We start from the raw sequence: 27,588 nt of genomic DNA on the forward strand, positions 1-27,588 counted from the left end.
TTTCTTGTGTTCTTGTTTTTTCATTCTAGTTGTAAATTTGTATATATGTTGGTTTTGCCCTAAAAATCGGTGTTGTGAGAGAGATTTTCCCCTTTTCAAAGCAATTTGTGAATTGCATTGCTCTTCCCCAGTTTCCCTCTTTACTTGTATTCGGGATTTTAAATCCCGATTACAAGTAGGATGAAAATAATCGATCTTCCCTTATGGTTGGAATATTTTAACCATCTTTTGTTGAAATTCCAAGTTTCAAAGTGGAAAAATACCCATTCTTCCAAAATCGGGTTTTTAGAACCGGATTGCATGTTGAAAGTTCTACCCATTTTCTTGAAAATGATCTTCCCAAAATCTTTCTATTTTTGTTCATACTCATTGCCTTTATCCGTACATTCCATTCATGCCATTTCCTACATGCCAAAATCTCATTTTTCACTCATTTCTCCATTTTTTCGTTTTGCAAGTATACTTGCATTCGGGTTTTAAAAATCCGATTGCATGTTCGTCCTTCCCCACTTGTATACTTGTAAAACTTTTCCCAAGATTTGAAATTGGTCAAAGTAAAGTTTCCAGCATTCCCATTTATTTCCCATCTTTCTCTCACAAAGTTGTGAAGTGCAAGGACTGGAGTTCTTCCCATTTGAAGAAGGAAAAATGTTAGTTGCAGCTGATTATGATGTTGCTTTAACACTTTTAAGTCTTCATCGCAGCATACCAGGTTGTTCTTCAATGTCAAATTTACCATCATTTTCCATTCCAAAGAAGATGAAGTATAAATATGACAAGTACCAGAATGAAGTTTCCCCTTCACAAGTTTCCTCTCCTTTGGATCATATCAAGGATACAGAGATAGGGCATGTTGACATGTCAGAATTTATTAAAAGGGTGGAAGATCCGCAGGATAGTAATATGCAGCAGTTGTTGGACAGCCACATTCATCATGCATCTTCTTTTCCAGTGGTTGCCCTAGAACTTGAATTTGTTCTCGCTTGCGCCCATCACTTCGACAAGGAGACGAGAACCATTAGAAATGATGATGGTGAGGTAATAATCCGCCTTGATGCAGATACTATTAAGAAAGTCTTCAGAATACCACCAACACCTGTTTATATGGAAATTTCAAAGGATAGTGCAGTTGAGTAATATGTCAAGAGGGAAAAGGACTGCAAACGCCACGTTAACAGGTGGATTTATGAGCCACAAGCCGCTTTCACAAGGTGGGCTAAGTTGTATCGTTGTGACTTCAAGTGGGAAATTGGAGACATCATTACTCTTCTCAGTAGGATGATGGGTCTTGAGCACTCTAATGTTTTTGAGCCCTGGATGTATCAGTTTACCATGTTCATAAGGCAGTCCCTACTACCATGACTTTCTACATGAATTCATACTTAGTGTATTTGGCAACATCACTCAGACATTTCCCTGGTTTTTCTACCAAGGGTGATCGCTCACTTATACCTGTGTGGGAACATTATGATCAACTGCCCTTGAGACCCAACATATTACATTTTAGAAGGGTTCAAGATGCATTCTTTGGTTACTTCATGTGCCTGTTTGACAAGACTCTAAAGAACAGAAGGGTGTCAGATGAAGAATGGGAAAGAGTGAATGAGTATGGTTGCTTGCTCCTTCAATTCCCGAATTTCACTTATGTAAGAGTTGGATGCTATAGTGGGCAACCATACATGCTTCCTAGATACTCGATCGATAAGATCATTCTTATGGAGTTGGGAAGACAAATCATGGCTGTGCATGCTCATCAATCTGTCAAACATAAGATTGGGATGGGAATTTCTACAACTAACCCATTGAAGATTGGCCATTATTCTCTTGTCACATCCGTTAAAGCCAAAGCTATGGAGATTGAGATGCAGGAGGTTAAACTCAAAAGGTTTAAGTCGAAGTCAGATTTTGACTACCGGGGTATGAAGGAAAAGATCAAAAAGTCCTTCGTACATGTGCATCGTATTGAGGATATCTGGGTAGATCTCCGTACAGAAATGGAGGTTCTCAAGATGGACTACTGTAGGCTTACTGTTGAGCAGGTTATTGATCTGAACCTGGTGGACATTCCGCAAGGAATGATTGATGATGGGAATGTGCTTGATGTAGAGTTTGTCTCACGAAGGGTTGAGGAAGCCCTACTTCCTTTAATCCAATGGTCACATAAAGAATGCACTTCCATTCTTGATAGATTTCAGCCTATCTTAGCTAACACCAACACTTGGCTCAAAGGTAATGCTGTTAGACTCATCAAGATCAAGGTTGGAAAAAAAGATGATTCTATAGGGCCTCTTGGACGTAAGTCTAAGATTCAGATTGACAACAAGGAAGGTGCATCATCTTCAGGCACTAGGATCAAATTGTGGGTTAGTTGGGCAATAGTACTTCCTCCTAAGGAGGCAACAGTTCGCGGAAAAGAAAACTCTGAGATTCATATTCATGTGATTGATCCTGATAATCCGGTGGAAGGACAACAATCCGATGATGCTCCTAAGTCACTCGCTTTAGAGTCACCTCATGAGGTTCCATCCCCAGTTTCCATGGAGCTGCCTCTATCTCCTCTTGACATAATAGTGGAGGAGTTTCCTCAGAATGACGTTTCTATTTCAGCAGTTGAGCCACCTCTTGATCATTAACAAGAGAGTTTGTTGGAAATCTTTGAGGATACTCCTGCATGTATCCATTTGTCAGAGATTGATACCTCTACTTCCGGCTTTGAAGAGTTTATGAAACAATCTTCATGCCCTTTGGTTACCAATTAAACCATGGTTGCCATCCAGACAGATACTCCTCATGGGGTGACCACGGCTGTTCAAATAGAAATTGCTTCTCCTTCGTCTTCGGTAGCTACTAGAGGAGAACTAGTCGTTTTACCGCCATGGCTCAGTTCTTTTACCCCAAAGAGGAAGAAGCAGAAAATCTCTCCTGATGTCTTTGATTATCAGCAACTCAAGCAGTCTAGGCCCAAGGTTGCTAAAAAAACCAAGACGATCTCAAGAGTAACTGTTGACAACAACAAGATGAAAGTGGCAAAAATTGTTGAGCCCCTTGCAGATAAGCCATGCGAGGAAATGCAAGTTGCTAATTATAGAGTTACAAGGATAGAATTGGGTAAACAAACGCATGAAGTGGTCAAGAATGATGCCCAACAATCCGTAGCTTCATTAGTACAACGGTATGATGAACTTCTAGCAAAAAAAGACAAGCTAGAAGAGGAGAATAGGCAACTTGTTGCAGCTGTTCATAAAATTACAAAACCTGCTGGTGAAGGGAGTAATCCTACAAGTTCTTCTGGTTCACAAGAATCAATTCAGGGAGTTGAAAGAGCTGCTCAGAAAGTGCAAGCGTTGGATTCTTGGGTGGATCAACTTCATGATCTGTGTGCACAAGTGTTGAAAGACATTTTCCGAATGATGGTTAAGTTGGAGACCATTGAAGAAAAATTGAATCATACCTCCGAAACTTTCAAACAAAATTTGGAAAGGGTTGAAGGTAGCTTGACAATTTGGCGCACAATGCCTCAACAACAGTTGAGTGTTCTTCAAGAACATGCCATTATTCCTTCCAAGGTCATGTATTTGGAATTTGAAGAACTTCTAGAGAACAAAGCCCTTGTTCTCAAATCCCTCATTGAGGAGATGGATAATGCAATGAGATTGCGAGTTGAAGTGTTCCAAGGTGTTGTTTCTCACTGTGAGAAGGCCTCTTGCAATATTATGGGTCAGAATGGAGAGTTGATACTAGAAGAAGAAGTGCTCGTAGATCTACAAATGAGGATTCATAGTGAGTGGAGGAGCGAACAATTTGGAGTTGCCTCAATTCAGGTTTTGATGAAACATCAAATCTTCTTGCACGAAATCCAGTCCACTTTGGAGAAGAACGACTCTATGCTTCTTCAATGCCATGACACCATCGTGAAGACCATGGTTGTTGCCAAAAACACCCACGAACTGAATCCTGCTGAGCTACGAACAATCATCCGAAAGTTCGAAGGATTCATGTCTTCACATGCTGTAACTTAAGTGTTTTTCAACACTTAGTTGCATTTTTCGAGAATTGTAATCTCTTAGTTGTAGTTTTTCTTTTGACAAGTTACATGTAAAAATAATTTTGTAAATTGCAATTCAAGTCTTTACTTGCACTTTTGTAATTACATGTAAAGCAACTACAAGTTGTGTTCAGTTAGGATTGTAGTTGGAATATGTCATAGTTAGTTATTGAATAAGTCTTGGTGGTTGAGAGAATCTTTCAAGTTAGGATCCTCCTGCCTTTTTCTCAAGACACCTCTTCTATAAATACTTGAGGGGTCTATTGTAATATTTATCTTTTAGAAAGCAAGCAAAAACTCTGCCAAATTTATAGCAAAGAAGTCTTTGAGCTTTCATGTGTGAATTTAAGAATTGAAAGAAATAGAAGAAAATTGCTCAAGCTTTGAGTCTTTGTGCTACATTCTTGAGTTTGTGTTCCATATTATCTTTCTTGCAAGTGTTTCTTTAAAAGCTTAATCGAATTTGATTTGTAGTCTTTGTGTTGCAAGTATTGGAGGTTAATATAAATTAGAGTAAATATTCTTTTGAGAGGAGCTCTAAGACTTTGTGCTTGCACTTGTTCTTAAGAGAGTCTAGAAGTAGATTTTGTAAGAAATAGCTATGAGTCTTTGAGCTTGTACTAGTTCTTACTGTTTTACATAGAAGAGAATAAGGTATTTCAGTCTTTGTGCTGATATAATTTGTTCTGAATATCATTAATATAGAAAAAAGGTAGATAGGACTTCACATAGTCAAGACTTTGAGCTTGATATTGCTGTCCCATCTCGAAGGAAGTGACAAAAGTCTTTGAACTTTCGGGAAACTTCATTTCCTTTCTGTCATTTCATTTCAAAAAGTTGTTACTACTGTTTTATGTTAAATTGCTATCACTTTTCTGTGAAGAGAAAAGGATATTGGCTTTCTTGAAAGAAGAAGAAAGACTGCTGTCCCATCCGATTTTAGTTTTAAGTTGTAGATAGATAGGAGGAGCCTTCTCTTAATTAGGAGAGTTTTACTCACACACTGTGGTTGAAACCACAATTTTGTATATTTCCCCATGTGTACAAAATTTTCAACCAACAAGCAGCGTATAGCAAATACACTTCAGCAACTTACCACAACCATTCAACAACTGGCTAATCCCCAAAGGCAGAACCTGGAACAGGCAAATAACAGGAGAAGGCAGAATCAGGAACTTGAAGATAATAGGAGTGCAGTTGGGATTGCCAGAGCACATCGAGCAACTACTCGCGCTCTTGATCGACCTACAAGACCCACCTTCTTGAGAGATGAACCAGAAGAAGAAGAAGGAAGAGGAGATTTGGAGGTTGAGTTCGTAGATAATGTTATGAAGGTGCATGATGAGTGGAGTTGGCTACCTCTTGATGGCAGAGAACATATGAACTTTGATCAATATATGAGTCAAAAGAGAGAGACTACCAGAGCTAGGAAGGATAGAAGGCCTAGATATCAACACAGAGATTTGGAGTTTGCTACTAGCAAGCTGACTTTACCTTTCTTTGATGGGAGTGGGACAGTCACAACACGGTCATGGATACATAAGCTGGACACCTACTTCACTTTGAGGCCTATGATAGAGGGAGATGCAATAAAATTTGCTACATTGCATCTGGATGGTGTGGCTCATTAGTGGTGGCATAACAGGATGGTTACTTTGCAACATGATCTCATCACCTCATATCAGGAGTTTGCTGATTTGTTGGTAGAATAGTTTGATAAGAAGGATCCAAAATCTTACTTCAGGGACCTTGCTCAGCTTAGACAAGTGGGTAATTTTGAGACTTACATTGGAGAGTTCCAGAGGTTATCATGTTTGGTGACCAACATTTCAAATCAGAGGTTGGTAGTATTGTTTGTAGAAGGCCTATTGGAACCATTAAAGGGATGGGTAAAAGTATTTGACCCTCCTACACTGCAAATTGCAATGAAGAAAGCAAGAAGTATGGAGCTCGCAGCAACTCAAAGCAAGTTTTCGTCCAAGGGATCCTCCTCATATAAAGATAATAAATCATTTCCTAATAACAAAGTAAAATCAGACTTTAATAAAGATCAAAAGGGAAAATCAGCAGCACCTATAGGGAAACATTGAATGACTTGAGGAAGAAGAAGCTATGTTTTTATTGCAAAGGACCGTATGATGCAAACCATGATTGTCCCCTGAGGCCTAAGGGGAAAGCTAACCGTGTTATGTCGGCATACTATGAAGGTTCCGAATCTGAAAATTCGGACCAACAATCTGATCCAGAGGAATCCGAGGTAGAAAAGGGTGAATTTGAGCTTGGTAAACTAGAAACTTGATGCATATGAAGAGGATGTCAAGCTTAAGGAAGCACGTCTCACCAGTATTCAGCAAGAGGGCTCTTTCAGGATGCGTGGAGCGTTGGCTGGACAAAAGGTTATCACTTTGTTGGATACAAGAGCCACACACAATTTCATAGATGCCAGATCAGTGGAGAGACGTGGGTTACAAACTGAAGAATTTGAAGGCATAAGGGTGAGGGTAGCTGATGGTTACACCCTCAAATGTGATAGAATGATTTCAGGACTCCCCCTACGTATCAATAATTATGAGTTCAAGGCAGATTTTTATGTTGTGTCCATGGGAGATACAAATGTAGTGTTGGGGATGAAATGGCTCCACGACATAGGGATCTTCACTCTCAACCTTTGAGATATGGAGATGAGATTCACAGTAGATGGCAAAACTCATGCGTTGAAAGCCATCCGAGATAGTAGTTTCAAGATGATATCTTTTAGAAGGATGGAGAGACTTATGCGGCATGATATGGTTGAGTGGGCAGCAGAGTGTAGATTGATGCCATTATAGGAAGGACAACAAAAATCAGAATATCATCCAGATATACAGTAGTTGAGACTTAAGCACGAGAAAGTATTCAGTGACATTCCACCTAGCAGACCTCCAGATAGGGGCATAGAGCACATTATAGAGTTGGAGGAGGGTGCAAAACCCATAATGATTACTCCTTATCGGCATCCAAAGCGATTAAAAGATGAGATAGAAAAAAGAATTAAGGAGCTGCTTGCTATGGGTCACATTAGGCCGAGTAAGTCACCATTCGCCTCATCAGTCGTATTGGTAAAGAAGAAAGATGGTACCTTGCGTATGTGCATTGATTACAGGGCTTTAAACAAAAGGACCATCAAAAACATACCCTATCCCACGAATTGATGAGCTGATAGATGAGCTCCATGGCACCTGCTTCTTTTCAAATATTGATTTGAGATCAAGATATCATTAGCTCAGGGTCAGAGAGCAAGATATAGAAAAGACTGCATTCAGATGTCACTGTGGACACTTCAATTTCGTGGTTATGCCATTTGGGCTAACCAATGCACCTGCCACCTTTCAGTCCAGAATGAACAGGGTTTTTCAGGCGCAGTTGAGGCGGTATGTATTAGTTTCTTTAATGATATCTTAGCATACAGTAAGTTGTGGGATGAGCATTTCACACACTTGGACACAGTGTTGGGCATCTTGAATAATGAGTCATTGTATGCTAAGGAATCAAAATGTGAGTTGGGTATGACAAAATTACTGTACTTGGGTCACATTATCAGCGTAGATGGTGTGCGTATGGATCCTGAAAAGATTCGTGCTATTATTGAGTGGCCCACTCCAGAGAACCTGACACAGTTGAGAGGGTTTCTTAGTTTATGTGGCTTCTACCATAGGTTTGTTAATGGGTATTCTCGGCATGCAGCACCCTTGACAAACTTGATGAAGAAGGGTGCATTCATATGGACTCCTGAGGCATAGCAGTGCTTCAATAAATTCAAATAGATAATGACAACATGCCCAGTCCTAGCTTTGCCAGATTTTAATAAACCGTTTGAGCTCCAGTGTGATGCATCCGATGAGGGAATTGGAGCAGGGCTTATGCGGGATAATCACCCTATTGCATTTGAGAGCAGGAAGCTCAGAAGACCGGAGCGCAATTTCAACATTTATGACAAGGAAATGCTAGCCATAATGCATGCATTGACCAAGTTAGACAGTATCTTATTGGCAGCAAATTTTGCATCAAAACTGATCATAATAGCTTACGCCATTTCCTTGGACAAGACTTGAATGACAGACAACAAAAATGGGTAAGCAAGTTACAATCATATGATTTTGACATTGCTTACGCCAAAGGAACTCAAAATGTGGTAGCTGATGCATTGTCCTGTAAACCTCAGTTGAGCATAATGATAGATATTTCTGAGGATTGGAAGCATTTGATAATTGGAAAGTATGCAAAGAATTCATGGGCTTTTGGCACTGTTGATGGGTCTATACAGGACAACAAGTATTCCCTTGTGAATGATCTTATCATTTACAAAGGGAGGATTTATTTGACCCCAGGATTGGAGGTAAAGAATACAATATTGAGAACTTTTCATGATATGCCTATGGCTGGTCATCCAGATTACTTTAAGACCTATAGACAGATACGAGAGTGTTTCACATGGAAAGGGCTCAAAGAAGATGTACTTCGGTATGTTAGAGAGTGCCCTATATGCCAGTAGAATAAACAAGAGCACACATACCTTACAGGCTTACTCTAGCCACTTCCGATTCTTGATAGGAAGTTGGAATGTTTATCCATGGACTTCATCACGGGCTTGCTGAAAGCCCAGGGCCGAGATTGTATTTATGTAGTTGTTGATTGGCTTACCAAGTTTGCCCACTTTTTCCCGATAACAACTACATACACAGCTACACAAGTAGCAGAGTTGTTTTTCCATGAGGTATTCAGATTACATGGCTTACCTCGGAGTATTGTCAGCGATAGAGATAGTCGGTTCATGAGCCACTTCTGGCAGGACTATTCACATTGTGTGGAACCGAACTCACTTCGAGTACTAGCTACCACCCACAGATAGACGAGCAAACAGAGATAGTAAACAAATGGGTGGAAGGGTACCTCATAAATTATATTGCAGGGCAGAAAAAGGCTTGGGTTAAGTGGATTTACCTATGTGAGTATTGTTATAACACCACTTTCCATATGTCAATACAAATGACACCCTTCTTGGCATTGTATGGATATGAGGCACCCGGTTTTTTGGATTTACTGTTGAGTGACAGTAGAGTGCCTAGTGCGGGTGATTTACTACAGGAGAGTCAAGACATCATGAAGGCTCTCAAGGAGAATATTGCAAAAGCACAGAACCAACAAAAGCAATATGCTGATTAGAAGAGGACTGAGCGATCATTCGAGGTTGGAGATATGGTGTATTTGATGCTGCAGCCCTATCGTCAGTCCACTCTCAGGAAGAGTGGTGCAGAAAAGCTTAAGCCACGCTACTCTGGTCCCTTCAGAGTTATCAGACGAGTAGGTGAAGTGGCTTATGAGCTAGAGTTACCAATGGATAGCAGGGTACATAATGTTATTCATGTGTCACGCCTCAAGAAGGCGTTGGGCCATCGAGTTGTTCCTTCAGCAGCGTTGCCACCCCTTGATGATGAGGGGAAATTGATTTTGATACTTGAGGCTATATTGGATTTCAAGGAGCGACAGCTGCGAAGACGGGTTATTAGAGAATACTTGATTAAATGGAAAGATTTGTCGGTAGAGGATGCTATATGGGAGAGTGAAGAAATTTTACAGCATCCGGAGTTGAGATTTCTTGGGGACAAGCAATTTAAGGGAGGGCGAACTACGATGTCCCCTTCTTGTTGACATCAGATTTTCAGTGAGATTAGCCTATCATTTTGACCCTCGTAGGCTAATGAGGAAGGTTAGAGGGTCTCCTGAGGATTGTATCATCTCCAGTGTTTAGAATGCTTCAGTTTGGTCTTTGTTTGGCATCAATTGGACATCATTTTCTCTACTTACTATTTATAGTAAGTCTTGGGGTGTTCAAGAAGGACCCTTCTATTTTTAGCAGGAGTGTATGGTCACATGGGGAAAAGCAAGGTGGACTACCATTTCAGATGGCACGGAGAAATATTAAGTATTTTGAGAGTTATTAATGTTTATGTGGCCAAATTAATAATAAATCATTTAATAAAGTGAATATAAAGTTATAACTTAACTTTATAACTTGAGGGTCTAGGCATCATGAGAAGGAGGCCAAATTTTTAATTAATTGTGGGCACATAACTACATTAAATGGTGCCAACTTAATGTTATAACATTTAATGTTATTAAAGGTGCTTTTTGGAGAAGTTCAAACTTCCTCTTGAGAATATATTGAGCTTGTAATGAGAAGTTCGATTATTATTGGTGCATCTCTTTTTCATGACTTGTGGAGAGCAGAGACCAAGGGTTTCAGTCTTTCATCAGCCATTGGAGAATGGAAAATCTTCAGTGATTGCAGCCATCTAAATTGGTGAAATATCCAGTAAATTTGGCTTTCAGAGGGGGCTTCAATCAAAAGTTCTATATGGGCTTATTTTGGTGTTGAATCAAAGGGTTTCAACATATAAATCACTAAGAGGAATCCAGAGAGAGTGCAGGTCATATTCAGGGAAGTTAATTAATTGTTTGCACACTTATTATAGAGGGACGGCTTGTTTTTGTTATCAGCAGCAATAGCATTAGCCAAGGCAGCCAGCTTGGGTAGGGCGAATTTTGTCTAGGAAGCCTTAAAAAATCTCAAGAATATTCTAGAAGGGGCGCTTGGTTGTGGAGAAGCCTGTCATACATTAATTCCAATCAAATCTTCAACAAGCTTGCTAGTTCGAACTGTTCATTGGTTGCTTTTTGGTCTCCAACAGCCATTGATATCTTTATTTCCGGGTATGCATGTTGTAAAGGTATATTATTCAATAAATGAATTTGTGTGAATGAAGTTATCATTTCTTGTAACAAGTTTTAGATATTCAGTTGCAAATAGTTCAATCAGATTATATGCATTTTCTTTTTTGCATTCAAACCCTTGCAAAACACAAAAAAGTCACAAAATTACAAAACCAAAAACAAATACCACAACAGCATCAGTGGTTGAACCGATAGGGTTCTTACAATTTTCTTGCTCAATAGTTCATGTTTGTCTGGAACTTTTGGATCAATGCCCTGTTTGGAGATTTTTCCTTGCGTTTCATACTTGGAGATACAAATTTTTCATTTCGAAGACAGGCATCCTGTTGCCATGACCAGAGTGACCCAATCCTAGGTTAACTTTCAAAAAAGATGAAAAAAGAAAAAAAGCAAAAGCAAAAAAGTAGGCAAAAAAGTTGCTTCCTGGATTGGTGCCAAAATGCCAAAAATGAAAAAGCAAAAAGTAGAATCCCACAAAAATAGAAAGTTGTCAGAATTGACCCTAAGCAGTTGCGTTTTTCGTCCTTCAGGGCTTCTAAGCACTTAGATGGCGTCCAAACATTGTTCTGATGATGATTTCCCTGATTGAACTTGATGACCCCTTGAAAATTCTAACTCCAGACTCTCAAAGTTTTGGGGCTAAGAACCCTAAAGAAAAGCAGAAACTGGGGGCCCCCATTTGCAATGGGGCGATGTGTGAAAGATGTCACAACAAGAACCAACATCAACAAGGTGGAAATTTACATAAGGGGTTGGTACCTCTAGTGAGTTGGTACTCATGAAGTGATCAAGGGTTGGTGCCTCTAGTGAGTTGGTGCTCACAAAGTGAATGTAGGGATTGGTGCTTCTAGTGGGTTGGTGCCTACAAACATTGTAAGAGAAGTTATACAAAAGAAATTATTTGCCGTGGTTTTTCCCATCAAGGTTTCCATGTAAACATTGTGTTATTGTATTCTTATGTGCATGATTGTTAAAAGTTAGTAGATAATGTTGTTGTGAATGATAAAGTTTAAATTGGTTAAAATTGTTAATATACTGATTCACTCCCTCCTCTTAGTATATTCGTGTTCTCTTCAATGACGATGGAACATTATGAGCACCCTACTTCATATGGCAGCCTATGATCTCAATTCCAAATGGTATGCACTGAGACCTAGGAGAGCGCCTTTGTCTCATGATGAAGAGGTGAAAGAAGGCTTCATGAAGGCCCTTGCAAAAATGTATACTAAAGAGGAATCTGCTATACTTTGCACACAGTGGCTTGCATTTGCCAATCTCCATGGTCCAACCTTCAATAGAGTAGAGGTGAGGTCAGATAGAGCTACATTAGCTCAAATCGACCCTATTGGATTCCGGTGGATGTGGCATGGTAAGGATGCACTGGAGTTGAGAGTACTTGCCATTTGTCTTCTTTCACAAGTTGCCATTTCCTCTGCTACATAGAGAAATTGGTCCACATATAGCTTCATCCAATTAGTCAAGAGGAACGACCTTACCTCTAGACGTTTGGAGAAGTTGGTGGTTGTACACAGTGCTTTGTGGCTATAGGATGGTTGGACTCTATCTTTATATTGGGATGTTAATTCCGAAGATGCTATGCAAATTGATGTGGAGGAGATACAAGAGGGATTGGTTGGGGTTCCATTGCTTGAGGTAGCCCCTTATATTGGCATTGACTCAAACTCGAGCTCTGATTTTGATTTAGAACTACCATTTGCTGATTAGGGACAACCATATATTTTCTGAGTTCTTTGTCTATGTGATTTCATAGTTGAAACTTGGAGCCTTTGGGCTTTTTTGTTATAATTCTTATTATCTTATATAATAAGTATGCACATTAACAATTTTGTTAATCTGTTTGTCGATTCTCATGTGAAATATCTATTCAAGTCTAATGCTATGTATTAAGCTTCTACAATGTCAATGATGAATACTTTATCATTGTTATGATATAAATATTTGTAAAATTTCCCTATTTTTTAATAGTCATCCCCTAAAAAATGGCCCAAGAGTACCCTTGTACCAGAATCACGTACTGCCATCCCCGTCCTTGAAACTTGGTGGAGCATAGATAATATATGATGATAGCAATGTCATAGTGGCACTCAGATCCAACATAAATGTTGATAATCAGCTATCCAAAGTGTAAAAAGAAGTTACTTGTAATCCAGTGACTATTGTTTGAAAGTGAAGGTGTTGGCAAAAAATTTCCTTCTTAGTATAGGACCTCAAATCTAGCTGGAAATGTTAATGAACAGCAGCAATAAATTCTAAAAATCCAACAATGAAACCTTCCAAGTGCAAATTGTCAAATTTGCTGCAAAGTAATTGCTTCTTGCTAGAATCTTGCTTGAAATCTTAAAAAATTATCAACAAACACTATGGCGTCACTATAGCAAACCAAAAAATGTCTTCAAATCCTCAACAAATCAACACAATTGTGATCCTTGGATGGAATCACCCAAAATGAGAAACAAGGGAAGCTAGGAGGGTTTTCATCCTCTCAAACTCTAAACAAATCAATGGTTTTCATCTTTGGATGTCTTCTCTAAACAAATCAATGGTTTTCATCTTTGGATGTCTTAGATCGAACAAACTGTGCAAATCTACAAATTAGATGCAAAAGGGATAACTTGAATGATTCCAAAATGAAGATAGGTACCTCCTTGATATATCTTTTCAAATTGAGCCCTTGGGTCTTAAATTTACCTCTAGATATTAGAAAATATTTTGAAATTTTATCTAATTTTAAGTACTTAAAAAATGCCTTTATTTTAATACTAGTGTTTAAAAACACTTTTTATTTTAATTATAATATGTTATCAAGTTGCCTTTAAAATTGGAGATTATTGGGCCCAAGTTAAATACTATAGTTAATTATCTTAATTTGAAAAAAGGGGATATGACAATCCTTCATAGCACTCACTCAACATTGCAACTTGTTCATGCTCTAGAACACATTTGCACATAACTCTATCCAAGCCTACCTTATAAAGCTGGCCATTTATTAACTGATATTGCACTGCACACACCACTAGCTACTTTGTGCAGCTATATGTGATAGAGGTGCCTCCCTTGACATCAAATATGCTTGTATTTCTTTCCCTCCATTTGGTATAGCCTCCACTGTGAATGACTGCACATTTGGTAACCCATCCTTAATTGGCATAGTGCCTCTCTGCTTCATTCAATACATAACAAGTGGTCAAGATCGACATGGTGCTTACCTAAGTCACCAGGTTCGAATTCGAATTTGAAGTTCGACAGCTTTGAAATTCGATGAAGTTCGATGCGGAAAAAATTCGAAAAGTATAAAATTCGAATTAAATTCGCCATATGTAATTTTTAAATTTTTTTTTAATAAATATATGTAATATATCTATAAATTTGCATAAATAGTTTAACATTGATAAATAGATTTGAAATCATTACAAAAAGATGACACATTTATAAAATATAAACCGTAGGAAACATATGCTTTCACTATCGCAAAGATGTTCTTTTGTCAAAAAGGTACAATAACAGTCAAAAACTTTAGAACTTTAAAATAACTCTAAGTCATCAAGAGCACTTGGCTGGGATGCCAAATCATCATCATCTGTATCACTACTGTTGGTTGAAAATTTTGTACACTTGGGGAAATATACAAAATTGTGGTTTCAACTACAGCACACGAGTAAAAACTCTCCTAATTAAGGGAAGGCTCCCCCTATCTAACTACAACTTGGAAAATAAAATTGGATGGGACAGCAATCTTTCTTCTTTTTTTCAAGAAAGACAATATCCTTTTTCTCTTCACAGAAAAGGATAGCGATTGAATAACAGCAGTAACCACTTTCAAGTAAAATGAGAGAAAGGAAGTGAAGTTTCCTGAAAGCTCAAAGACTCCCGTCACTTCCTTCGGGACGGGACAGCAATATCAAGCTCAAAGACTTGACTATTGGAAGTCCTATCTACCTTTTGCTATACTAAATTTTACAACGAATAAAAGATAACAGCTCAAAGACTGAAATAATCTGTTCTTTTAACACAAAGACAAGAACTAATGCAAGCTCAAAGACTTGCTGCTATTTCTTATCAAACAGTAATTTTCCTCAAGAATAGACGCAAGCTCAAAGACTTGCTGCTCCTTCTAGAGATTTTCCTATTTTAATTAATCTTCTCTACTTGCAGCTCAAAGACTTCAAATCAGATTGGACTAAGCTCCTTTAGAAACACTTGGCATAGAAGAAATAAAAGATTCAAACTCAAACATGTAGCTCAAAGACTCAAAACTTGAGTAGTCCTTCTTTATTATTTCTTCAAAAAACTTTCAATCCACATACATAAGCTCAAAGACTTCTTGCTGTAAATTTGGCAGAGTTTTTGCTTGCTTTCCCAAAAGATATATTTACAATGGACCTCTCAAGTATTTATAGAAGAGGAGCCTTGAGAAAAAGGTGGGAGGATCCTAACTAACTTGAGAGATTCTCTCAACCACCAAGACTCCTTCAATAAATAACTGAGACTTCATTAATTAACTAAGAGTCACTCTAACTTAACTAAGACTTATTCCAACTACAGTCCTAATCGGACATAACTTGTAGTTGCCTTACATGTAATTACAAAAGTACAAGTAATGTGTAACTTGTATTTTACAAAAATTACTTTTACATGTAATTTGTCAAAACGAAATTACAACTAAAGATTACGAAAGAGAGAAAATTCAACTAAGTGTTGAAAAACACTTAGGTTGCCTTTTGTGAAGACATGAATCCTTGAAATTTCCGGATGCTCGCTTGTAGTTCCTCGGGATTCGGTTCATGAGTGTTCTTAGCAACTACCATAGTCTTCACAATAGTGTCGTGACAGCGGAGGAGCGCGGAATTGTCTCTATCCAGGATGGACTGGATCTCATGCAAAAAGGCTTGATGTTTCATCAATGCTTGAATTGAAACTGCCGAGAATTGTTCACTCCTCCATTCACCATGAATCCTCATCTGTAAGTCCGCAAGAACTTCTTCTTCTGGAATTAGCTCTCCATCCTAACTTACTATATTGCAAGAGGCCCTTTCACAATGTGAGACAATACCTTGATAAACTTCATTCCGGAATCTCCTTGCATCACTGATCTCTTCGATGAGGGACTTAAGAACAAGGGTTTTGTTTTCCATGAGTTCCTCAAATTCCAAGTACATGACCCTGGAAGAGATGATGGTGTGCTCCTGCAAAATACTCAGCTGTTGTTGGGGCATGGTACGCCAGATTGCCAGACTTTTCTCAACACTTTCCAGATTCTTTTTGAAAGTGTTAGAAGTCTGATCCAATTTCTCCTCAATGGTTTCCAGCTTAGACATTATTTGAAAACTGTCTTTTATCACTTGCACGCATTGATCATGAAGGTGATCAATCCAGGAATCCAGTGCTTGTACTTTTTGAGCAGCCCTTTCTACTCCACGAATCGATTCTTGGGAACCGGAAGAACCTATGGAGTTACTCCCTTCAGCAGCAGGTTTTGTGATTTTATTGATGGCTGCCATGAGCTGTCGGTTTTCTTCTTCTAGCTTGTCTTTCTTTGCAAGAAGATCGTCACACCTTTGCACTAGTGAAGCAACAGAAAACTGAGCATCATGTTTAATGACTTCATGTGTTTGCTTGCCCAATTCTACCCTTGTAACCTTATAATCAGCAGCTGACATTTCATCAAGTGGTTTATCTGCAATAGGTTCCACAATTTCAGCTACTTTCATCTTGTTGCTATCAACAGTTACCCTGGAAATAGTCTTCGCCGCCTTAGCAACTTTGGATCTGGACTGTTTGAGTTGCTGGTAGTCGAAGGCATCAGGTGAGATCTCTTGCTTCTTTCTTTTCGGGGTGAAAGAACTAAGCCATGGAGGCAAAGTCATCAACTCACTTCCTGTAACAGCTGTAGGCAAAGGAGAAGCAGTTTCTGTTTGAATCACTGTGGTCACCCTGGGAGGAATATCTGTTTGAATAGCGACTATGTTTTGCTCAGTTACCAACGGACATGAAGATTGCCTCATGAATTCTTCAAAACCAGAAGTGGAAGTATCAATTTCTGATAACTGAATGCAAGTGGGATTATCTTCAGGAACTTCCAACACACTTTCTCGTTGTTGCTCAGGAGAAGGCCCGTATGCTGAAATGGGAACTGCGTTCTGAGGAGACTCATCAATGAGCAAATCAGGAGGAGAAAGAGGCGTCTCAATAGAAACTGGAGGAATGACCTCATGAGGCGTGTCTGAAACTGGAGACTTAGGCGCATCATCAGATTGCTGCCCCTCTTCTGGATTATCCAGATCGATCACCCGAACATGGAACCGTGATTTCTCCTTCCCACGAGTAGTTGTCTCCTCAGGAGGAAGCACTACTGCACGACTAACTCGTAACTTGATCCTTGTGCTTGAAGATGAAGCACCCTCCTTATTATCAATCTGAATCTCAGACTTTCGTCCAAGAGGCCTTGTAGAATCATCTTCTTTACCAACCTTGATTTTGATAAGTCTAACAGCATTGCTTTTCAACCATGCGTTAGTGTTGGCCAAGATAGGCTGAAATCTGTCAAGAATGGAGACGCACTCTTTATGTGACCATTGGATCAAAGGAAGTGGAGCTTCCTCAACCCTCCGTGAAGTGTATTCAGGATCAAGTATACGCCCATCATCAATCATCCCTTGTGGGATATCTGCCAAGTTCAAGTCAACAATTTGCTCAACAGTGAGCCTGCAGTAATCCATCTTCAGGACTTCAGCTTCTTTGCGGAGATCTGCCCAGATGTCTTCAATGCGATGAACATGTACAAAGGATTTTTTGATCTTTTCCTTCATACCTCTATAATCAAAATCAGCTCTAGGTTTGAACCTCTTAAGCTTGATTTCCTGCAATTCAACCTCCATGGCCTTAGCCTTCACAGATGTGACAAGGGAGTATCGACCAATTTTCAACGGATTTGTGCTGGAGATCCCCATTCCAACCTTGTGTCTAGCAGACTGAAGAGTATGAACAGCCATAATCTGTCTACCCAACTCCATAAGAATTATCCTATCGGTCGGGTATCTTGGTAGCATGTATGGTTGTCCATCATAGCACCCAATCCTCATGTAGGTGAAGGTGGGAAATTGCAGGAATAAGCACCCATACTCAGATACCTTGACCCATGCCTCATCTGATACTCGCTTATTTCTGAGATCCATGTCAAACTGACACATAAAATATCCAAAGAATGCGTCTTGGACTCTTCTAAAATGTAGTCTGCTAGGTTTCAAAGGCAGCTGGTCATAATATTCCCAAACTGGTATGAGAGAGCGATCACCCTTGGTAGAAAGACCTGGAAAGTGTCTAAGTGATGCTGCTAAATATACCAAATAAGAATTCATAAAGAAGGTCATAGTGGTAGGAACCGCTGCAAGTTGTTCGCACAAAGCATCGCTGATGATTTCACCCCATGAAATGTGATGCGACTGCCGTATGAACATGATGAATTGATACATCCATGGCTCAAAGACATTAGAGTGCTCAAGGCCTAACATTCTGCTGAGAAGAGTGATGGTGTCTCCTATCTCCCACTTGAAATCACAACGGTACAACTTTGCCCATCTTGAGAAGGAAGGACGTGGCTCATGAATCCACCTATTGATGTGGCGCTTGCAATCTTTTTCTCTTTTCACATAATACTCTGCTGCACTTTCTTTGGTGATTTCCATGTAAACAGGTGCAGGAGGTATTTTGAAGACCTTCTCGATTGTATCCGCATCAAGACGAATTATGGCTTCACCATCATCATTTTTTATGACTCTTGACTCTTTGTCAAAATGATGGGCGCATGCAAGAACAAATTCAGGTTCTAGGGCAGCCACTGGGAAAGAAGACGCATGATGGATATGGCTGTCCAACAGCCGCTGCAAGTTGTTATCCTGTGGATCTTCTACCCTGTGAATGAATTCTGCCATATCAACATGCCCTATTTCTGTGTCCCTGATGCGATCCAATGGCGAGGAGACCTGGGAAGGTGTAACCTCATTCTGGTATTTATCATATTTGTATTTCATTTTCTTTGGAGTTGGCGATGCCGGCAAATCTGACATTGATTGCGAACCTGGAATGCTGTGATGAAGACTTAAAAGGGTTAAGGCCACATCATAATCAGCTGCAAATATCATTCTTTCTTTTTTCAAATGGGTAAAACTTCGATCTCTGAATTTCACGGTTTTGTGAGAAGAAGAGAGAAGACATGTAGAAATGGGAAAATCTTGACTTTGACCAATTTCGGATCTTGGGGGAATTTTCGCAAGTATACAAGTTGGAAAGTACATACATGCAATCGGGATTTTAAAACCCGAATACAAGTATACTTGTAAATTCGAAAATGGAGAAACGGATGAAAAATGGGATTTTGACTTGCGGGAAATGATGGAAATGGAAAGTGCGGATATGGGGAACGTGAATGGATAGAAATGGGAATATCCGGGATAGTCATTTTCATGAAAATGGGAAGATCTTTTCAACATGTAATCCGGTTTTCAAAACACGAATTTGCAAGAGAGAGGTATTTCACATTTTTCAAGCTTGGAAATTTAACCAAAAATGATTAAATTTCTCAACCGTAAGGGAAGAACAACAATTTCCAGCGAACTTGTAATCGAGATTAAAAATCCCGAATACTAGCTAAGATGGAATTTTGAGAAGAATAATGCAATTTAACAATTGCATTTCAAAGGGAAGATTTGTTTTATGAAAACCAATTTTAAGGGAAGAACAACACATGTGAAGAATGCAATTAATAACAAAAAATGAAGAAAACATGAAAATAAAAAGAAGAGAAGAAAGGAAGAACATACCTTGATTGGAAAATCAAAATGCTTCTCCAACAATGCAATACTTCTTGAGATGAAGAAGCAAAACTGAACTTTTAAACCCTTATCACGTTTTTGTGAAAATGCCCCCAAAAATGGTAGCAATCTTAAACTTGCAAGAGTAAAATGCCAATGAAAGTGTTCATTTCAAGTTTGTTGCAGCAAAACGATCAAGGTATTTGCTAAAGCAATAATACCAAAGGTGTTTGAAGAGGTATCAATGCCAAAAGATTTAAAACGCAGCCAAGAGAGTCACGTTTTTGTGAAAAACGTGGCATTCATTACACATTACACATTCAATGCACCATTAAATGGTGCGAACCTTCTCTTACCCTCCACGCCTTAGGAAGAAAGATCAAAACGATCTAGGAGTGTGCGAAATTTTAAAGATTCAACCCCTCAAAACGTGGCATTAATGATTCACGTTAGGAAAAAACGTGGTTGCTGTTTTTAGGGTAAAAACCAGCGAATTTGTCCTTGGAATGGCATGATAGATTTCCAAAAATGCAAGAAGATAGGATACAAACCCAAAACGCCTCATTCATCCAACGATTCATCCATGAATTTCGCTTTGAAAAAGTCCAAAATCGCTTCCCTCTTGCATTTCGGGTTTTGAAAAACAAATGACAAGTTCGATTTCTTCAAAAGGAAGCAAATCGGGTTTTAGATATAAAATGACAAGTTCGATTTGCACTTTTTCCTCTTTCATGCTTAAAATCGGGTTTTGGATATAAAACAGCAAGTTTAAAATTTCACCTTTTCACTCATTAAGCCAAAATCGGGTTTTTTTGGACAAATGACAAGTTTAAAAATACTTGTCAAAAATGAACTTTATTTTAAAATCGGGTTTTAAAAGACAAACTGCAAGTTTAAAAATACTTGTAAGGGGGAAATAAAATCCCTACAACAAGTATTAAACACTTGCACACATGTAATGGGGATTTAAAATCCCTATTACATGTAAAACCCATTAAAGTAGGGGTTTTTTGGACAAACTGCAAGTTTACTTGCAGTTGAGCTAAAAAACCCCTATTTTAACTAAAAATGACCAAAAAACAATAAAAAGATAAAAACATTAAATGGGAAACTTAAAATAAATTACAAGTGACATATTTGAAATAAAAAATGCACATGTAAGTGATCAAAAATTCCCCTACAAAGACCACAACAATGAATATCATTAAAACTTGCATTTTGAAGAAAATTCTCCACCTGCAGTCTGGGTTTTAAAACCCGAAATTGAAGGAAAGGCATGGCAAACGAACCCAGAATTGGATGAAATTTGAAACGTATTTCGAGAATGGACTGAGGATTAAGCTAGTCCAAGGATTAGTCAAAATTTTGCCTCGGGAAGCGTGCCATAGAGTAATAATTTTCATTTTTCATAAAAATTCCATCGTAGTGGTCCTTCATTTTTGGAAACAAAAATGAGGACAACAACTACTCAGTTCATCATCTGCAAAGTCAGGCTCATCTGCATCTGGCATTGCCATGCCTTCAAGAGTTTGTTGTAAAGAAGTGTTCTTTGCTGATTTGTTCATCAGCAATTTCAAATTGCTGCGAACATAGACAAGATCTCCCAACTTTCCAGTCAGCAATTTGTTCCTCTTTTTGGAATGGATGTGGTCAAAGCAACTCCAGTTCCTCTCACAAGCTGATGAACTTGCTCCCTGACTCAAAATTCGAATAGCAAACTCTTGCAGTTCAGGAGCTGATGATCCATAAGAGATCCACCATCTATATCCAGACATACATGGCGAGTCATATTTGGCTTCTGCCCCTCCAAACATCCCTTCTCCTCTCTTGTATTGCCAACTTTGATCTCTGATTAGTGCTGCAATTTCTGGATTTGGTACATACCTGCTAATGGCTTGGTAAAGCCCTGCCATGATTTCATTATCGCCCCTTCTATCAATAGAAAACAACTTAGGCTCCAAAAAGCAAGCTGCTGCATGTAAAGGTGTGTGCATCATTTTCCATCTGCAATCAATTGCCTCCCATATCTGCATATATTCTGCTTCTTCATTGTTTAGTGCTTTTTGAATAGATTCTTTACACCGGTCCATGCTTTCATAAAGCATGCCAAGGCAAGGAGTGTCACCATCAACCATACGAAGCACGTCAACAATTGGTTCACATACAAGCAAGACTTTTGCTGCACTTTCCCAGAAATTGCTGTTTAGGATGATTTGCTCTATGTTCTTCCCCTTGGGGCCTTTAGAAAGCACTGAACTTTCCCACTGATTGGAACATATAATAGACCTCAAAGCTGCTTTTTCTTCAACCACTCTTTTCAAAGTGATATAATATGAAGCAAATCTTGTTTCACAAGGCCTCAACAATTCCTTTGATGCATGCTGCCTATAAATACTCAATGTGAGACGATGATTCCGTATGAAATTTGCAATTGCTCTCCCTCTATGAATAGCTTCATTTATCCATGGGAATTTAGCCAAGTCATGAAGCAACAAATCGAGACAATGCGTTGCACATGGGCTCCAATATATCTGTGGGTACTTCTCTACAATCAGCCTCCCAGCTCCCACACAATTTGCTGCACTATCAGTTACCACTTGAACCACATTTTCCATCCGTACTTCAAGAATGGCTTCCTCTAATATTTGAAAAATATACTCTGAAGTTTTTTTGTGGTTCATGGTGTCAATGACTTTCAAAAACACAACACCTTCAGGACAAGACACCAAAACATTAATCAATGGCCTTTGACACATATCTGACCATCCATCACTCAATATAGTGCAACCTGTTTCCTTCCAAGTGGCTTTGACATGAGCTAATTTTTCAGTCACTCTATCTTTTGACCTCTGCAAAAGAGTTGTCTTGATAGCCTCTGAACCTGGGGGTGTGTACCCTTTGCCAAACTCTGCAATTTTCTGAACTGCATTGCGGAAATGAGGATTTCTCGCAACATTGAATGGAATAGCACTTGTGTAAAACAAATCAGCAACTGCATCATCCACCTATTGTTTCTCTACTGGTTTCCAAAAGTTGTTCAGTGTTCCACTCTGTTTTGGTACACTCGCCGCTTCGGATTGCATAGAAGAGGAAGACATGGCAGATGTGAATCTAGATATATCTTTTTCAATTCTCTGTTTCTTTTGTGCCTTCTTCATTTTGCCTACCGTTGAAGCAGCCAACTCTTTCTCTAGAATAGCTTTAAGTTCTGGAGTCGCACCTGTGCATGCTTGAACGCCTCCACCTGGACCCCCTGTATTAGCAAGGAAGTGGTCCCTAAGCCTTGTTAAAGTTCCAATGATATTTGCCTGACATATGTTACATTTGATGTGAGTTCCATTTCGGGTCACATGCTTCCATGCCTCAGAAGTTGATTTGGGAGGAGCCATTAAATGAAAATCTGCATGTTTGGAAAGAAAAATTAAAAAACACACTATTTTTATTTCAACCTTTTAAAAATATATAATATTAAACAATATAATAAAAAACCATTAATATAAAATTATAAATTATATAATAATAATATTAAACAATATTATAAATTTATAAACATAAAAAAAATTGACACCATATTAATATCATATAAAAAAATGAAGCAGAGATATATAATAATAATATCATATTAATATCATATTGACACCATATTAAACAATATTATAAACATAAAAAAAATTGACACCATATTAATATTAAATTATTAATTATTAAACATAAAAAATATTAAACCTAAAAAAAATTAATAAAATATAAAAATATATAATATTATATTATAAAATATAAATATAAATCATAAAATATATAATATTATATAATATTACATTTTTAAACATTAACTATTTAACATTATAAACAAAAAAAAAAAAAAAAAAAATTAAAAAAAATACCTGTGCAGGTCGCGGACGTGTCGAGGCCGGCCGGTGGCGTCGCGGAGTGCAGGCGGCGTCGCGGGGTGGTGGTGTCGGCACTGGTGGTGGCGTCGCAGACGGGTGGCGGCCGAGCACTGGTGGTGGTGTCGCAGAGCGGGCGGTCGGGCAGAGCGGGCGGCGTTAGCAACTCGCGTGGGTGTGGTTGCAACGTCTGCGGCCGCCTATATATAAAATCCGCCAAAAAAACCCTAAAACGCAAACCCGAAAAGTTAAAAAAACACTTTAACAAACCCTAAATTTTTAATCGAATTTAATCGATTTTTTTAATGGTTTTTCAAGTTCGCCGAATTTCGAACTTCAAGGTTCAAATTCGGTCGATCCTGGTGACTTAGGTGCTTACCTAGGCATACCGCATTTGTAAACTCAAACTCATCAAAGAATGGGCCATCTGCAAACTCCCTTATGCAAAACTGGTTTTTTTATCAAATGTTTCAAAGCCTAATTGGTTAGTGATGAAACCTCCTCATTTTTCTAAAATAGGGATAGGAAGAATGATTTTTAATCTATCGGTAATCAGTATCACTTTGGAGATTACACAATGCATATAGAAATGGGTTTGAAGTCTTCTAGCTTCAAGACTTTAATATTCTTTAAGAGTAAGGAAGGTAGCATTAATAGATCTTAAAACTGATTTACAATCCTTGGGTTCTTGAACAATTCCTCAAATATTTTCCCACAAGAGATCCTTGAAATTTTGGAATAAGGCCAAAAAGCCATTGGTAATGGGGGCATTATCTCTTGCCATGTCAAAAGGGCTGTTCTACTTGCTTCTTTTGAGATATCTTGTATGGGTTTCTATAATGTCCCCATTTTTAGGCTCTCTTGTAGTATAGCTAGTGTTGGTCTCCATGTTGGTGCCAACATGGTCAGGGGAGTATTTTGATGCTGCAAGTGTGTTCAGATGGGTTATTGGAGATGATTGACTGGTTGATCATCATTTTCTAGAATTGTGATTACTGCCGTAGCTGGTCAACAAATATTATCAGCAAATAATATATTATCTATTGTTAGGCAATTCATGTATGTTTATGTTTAATTAATTTAATTCTGGCAGGAAAGGGTTTAACTATGAAATTTGTTGTTTAAAATCAAATAGTTAAATTGCAATTCATAGTTTATTTCTAGCATTATATTTCTATTCCAAAAATATCAAAAAAAAAAAAAAAGAGAGCAATTAAACTAGAAGTCAAAAAATAATAATATCCCTCAATCAAAAAATTAAAACTTTAGAACAAGGGGGATATTCCAGTTTCTTGTTTTTAGTGGCTCCAACTAGAGAAGGTATTGGACCAAGGAAGAGATTTTTCTTTTTTTACCTTGCTTCACTCTCCTCAATCAACATATTTTCCTAGAATCAGACCAACGAAGCCTTAAGAATCTTGGGGTCCTTAGTGATGATGCCTTCTTCCTCTCAATTTTGGAGAAATAAGCTCTTTGCCTCCTCATTTTATAGGAGAGGAAGGAGAACCTCATGTTCCTATCTCCTTCTTTAAGCCATTTGATTTTATATTTTTGTTTCCCCAAAATCTTCCCTTGCTATCCCTGTTTCTCCTTCCATTAGAGTCTAATCCTTCATTATCAAAGAGAGTTTTAATTTTAGCAATTCTATTCTCCAAACCATCCTTTTTCTTGGATCATGACCATTCCACCTTTTTAATTTAAGTTTGAGAGATTTAGCTTCCTATTGAAGACATAGATCTCGGTGCTAGAGTATGCATGTCTTCAATAGGAAGCTAAATCTCTCAAACTTCAATTAAAAAAATCTCTCAATAGGAAGCTAAATCTCTCAAACTTAAATTAAAACTTAAATTAAAAAGCTAAATCTCTCAAACTTAAGTATGAAGAGATCTATGTCTTCAATAGGAAGCTAAATCTCTCAAACTTAAATTAAAAAATCTCGGTGCTAGAGTATGCATGTTGACCTTTCCTAAAAGTTGTAACTTGTTTAAAGTTAGAGTGATCTTGCCACATTGTTTTAAATGTAAAGGGCATTCGTTTGGTAAATATATATTTCTCTATGATTATTAGAGATATAGGCCAGCAATCTGATCCAGCTTTACTTACGACCTTAGACTTGAAAATGATCTCATTATCCATCCATGAAATAGAAGCTAATAATTAATCGATCCTAGCCCAGATTTAATTCCTATCTTTCCTTTTATTTGACCAAGGTAATCAGCCCTTTTGGGGTTAATATACCTGTTATTGAAATTTTCATTATAGTTACAATTCAATGGAAAATTTAAGTACCTAGGTAAAGATTACAGTCACATAAGTGAAATCTTTCAATTGTTATTTAATTCATTATATTTTATACAGTTGAAAGGATTACGAGAAGTAATCTACAAATAAATTTTATCTCACACAAGACCGTGAGAGTAATCCTTACTTTCCTATGCAAAGGAGAAAAACTGAACTAAACAAAGTAAATGCATAGATAAGATAAGAAAGGAACCAGCCATTGCCTGGGGGTATATGGCTGGCATAAATCTGCTCTCAAAGTCGTAGGTCTGCATTTTTGAAATCCGTTCTCTTCCAGTCTCCTCCTTGTCCTGAAAAAGTCAAAAGGTGAAGTGGGTTAGATCAAAAGATCTAAGCAATGACTAAATGTCTACTTATCTTACCTATACATTTGCATCATTTAATCAAGCTCCTTTTGACAGAGAAATAAACATCTTGGAAGACAAATAACAAAAGGTCATCTTCATTGCTTGAAGAATTAGTGTTTTTCTAACTTTTTGTTTAATGTGCAGAGACAGGTAAAGAATTGCAAATTTCAGAGGGTTTATTATGAGTGGGGTTAAATGAGGCTCCCACAAGGGTTGAGCCCAACTCATAGAAACCATGTGATTGTTTAGAGGGTACTTGCAGGTATATACAGGAAGCATAAGATGGTGTAAAAGCAGCCATGAAGATGCAGATAGAGAAAGGGAAAAGGGAGGATAAAGATAATGTTTCACAAGATGTAATTGCAATAGTGACACTTTGCATACTAGGTGTATGAATAGCACCCCAAAAATTTTCACTTCAAGGAGGATGTCAACTAGTGGTTTCAAATATGTAAAAGATGGGAATGGAAAGCAACCTGTTAGTTTTTTCAAAAAACAATAAGTCATGCTTTGGCTGGTGAGAAGATTAGATGGAGTTTGCACATTGTAAGATCTTGCAAAGAGACAAGGCATTTTTCTTTAGACTGAAATGCTAGCTGTTTAAAAATCCCAAATTTTCTTTTCGAAATGCAGAGAACCCAAAAACATGAATTTACAGAATTCTTTTCAGAACAGTGCAGAAATAATAGAAAACCATTTACATTTTGTGCTATGAAGATTTGTGTAAATTTCGTGCAGAAATAACAGAGAGGGTTTCGTATAAAAATTCAGGGTTTCTTTCGTTTACAGTTGCAAAGTTCTAAAATGCAAGGAAAAAACCCATAAATTCAGTATGAATTGCAGAGATAAATCAGAGTTTTCCTTCTTAGGAAATATTCATAAATTCACATATGCTGTCCGATTTTGTGAAAATGGAAAGGATTTTTAGAGTTTCATCGAATCCAAAGGTGCAGAGCAGACAATAATGAAACGACAAAGGTCATCACACAGGTTCCTTTCGGAAAATACAGAAAATTTCCTTTGGTAATGCAATCTTTTCCAGAAAAAGGAAGACGAAAGTGAAAATCCCACTATCAAAGCTCGTGCCAAACACAAATGTCGAGTTCACAGTTGAAGTACAGAAAAATGTAGAGAGTTTTTGAACTTTCTTTTCAGCAAAAAGAACAGTGTAAAATACCTTTCATTCTTTTTAGATGGAGCAATGCCGTGGTTTATAGTGAAACCCTATAATTTCCAATGCTGGAGCGGACCGAGTGATGTTCCAGAAAACTATCAAAGAGAGGAGTACACATGCAGATCTCAGTTCCCATCTCCATGTTTGAACCCTAGCAACTCGGCCCATTTACCTCTTCAGCGATGAAAAAGCGAAGTTACAATGCAAAATGAAGATTATTTTTTAGGTTTTCATT

General features: G+C 38.1%; 2 protein-coding genes across 2 annotated transcripts in view; both read left to right on the forward strand.

Annotated features, from left to right (window-relative positions):
* The first annotated feature begins 6,233 nt into the window (after positions 1–6,233).
* On the forward strand, positions 6,234–7,824 carry LOC131864131 (uncharacterized mitochondrial protein AtMg00860-like). The gene is made up of 2 exons (XM_059215151.1): positions 6,234–6,327; positions 7,418–7,824. The coding sequence occupies exons 1-2, from the start codon at positions 6,234–6,236 to the stop codon at positions 7,822–7,824; spliced, it is 501 nt and encodes a 166-aa protein (XP_059071134.1).
* Positions 7,825–11,926: 4,102 nt separating this feature from the next.
* LOC131078931 (omega-amidase, chloroplastic) overlaps positions 11,927–27,588 on the forward strand; it is a 138,861-nt gene continuing 123,199 nt past the window's right edge. Inside the window, exons 1-2 of the mRNA XM_058016780.2 lie at positions 11,927–12,208; positions 12,365–12,469. Coding sequence (XP_057872763.2) covers positions 11,927–12,208; positions 12,365–12,469 — 387 coding nt within the window. The remainder of the gene's footprint in view (positions 12,209–12,364; positions 12,470–27,588) is intronic.

Source organism: Cryptomeria japonica, chromosome 2, assembly GCF_030272615.1.
Source record: "Cryptomeria japonica chromosome 2, Sugi_1.0, whole genome shotgun sequence".
NCBI classification, from domain to species: domain Eukaryota; kingdom Viridiplantae; phylum Streptophyta; class Pinopsida; order Cupressales; family Cupressaceae; genus Cryptomeria; species Cryptomeria japonica.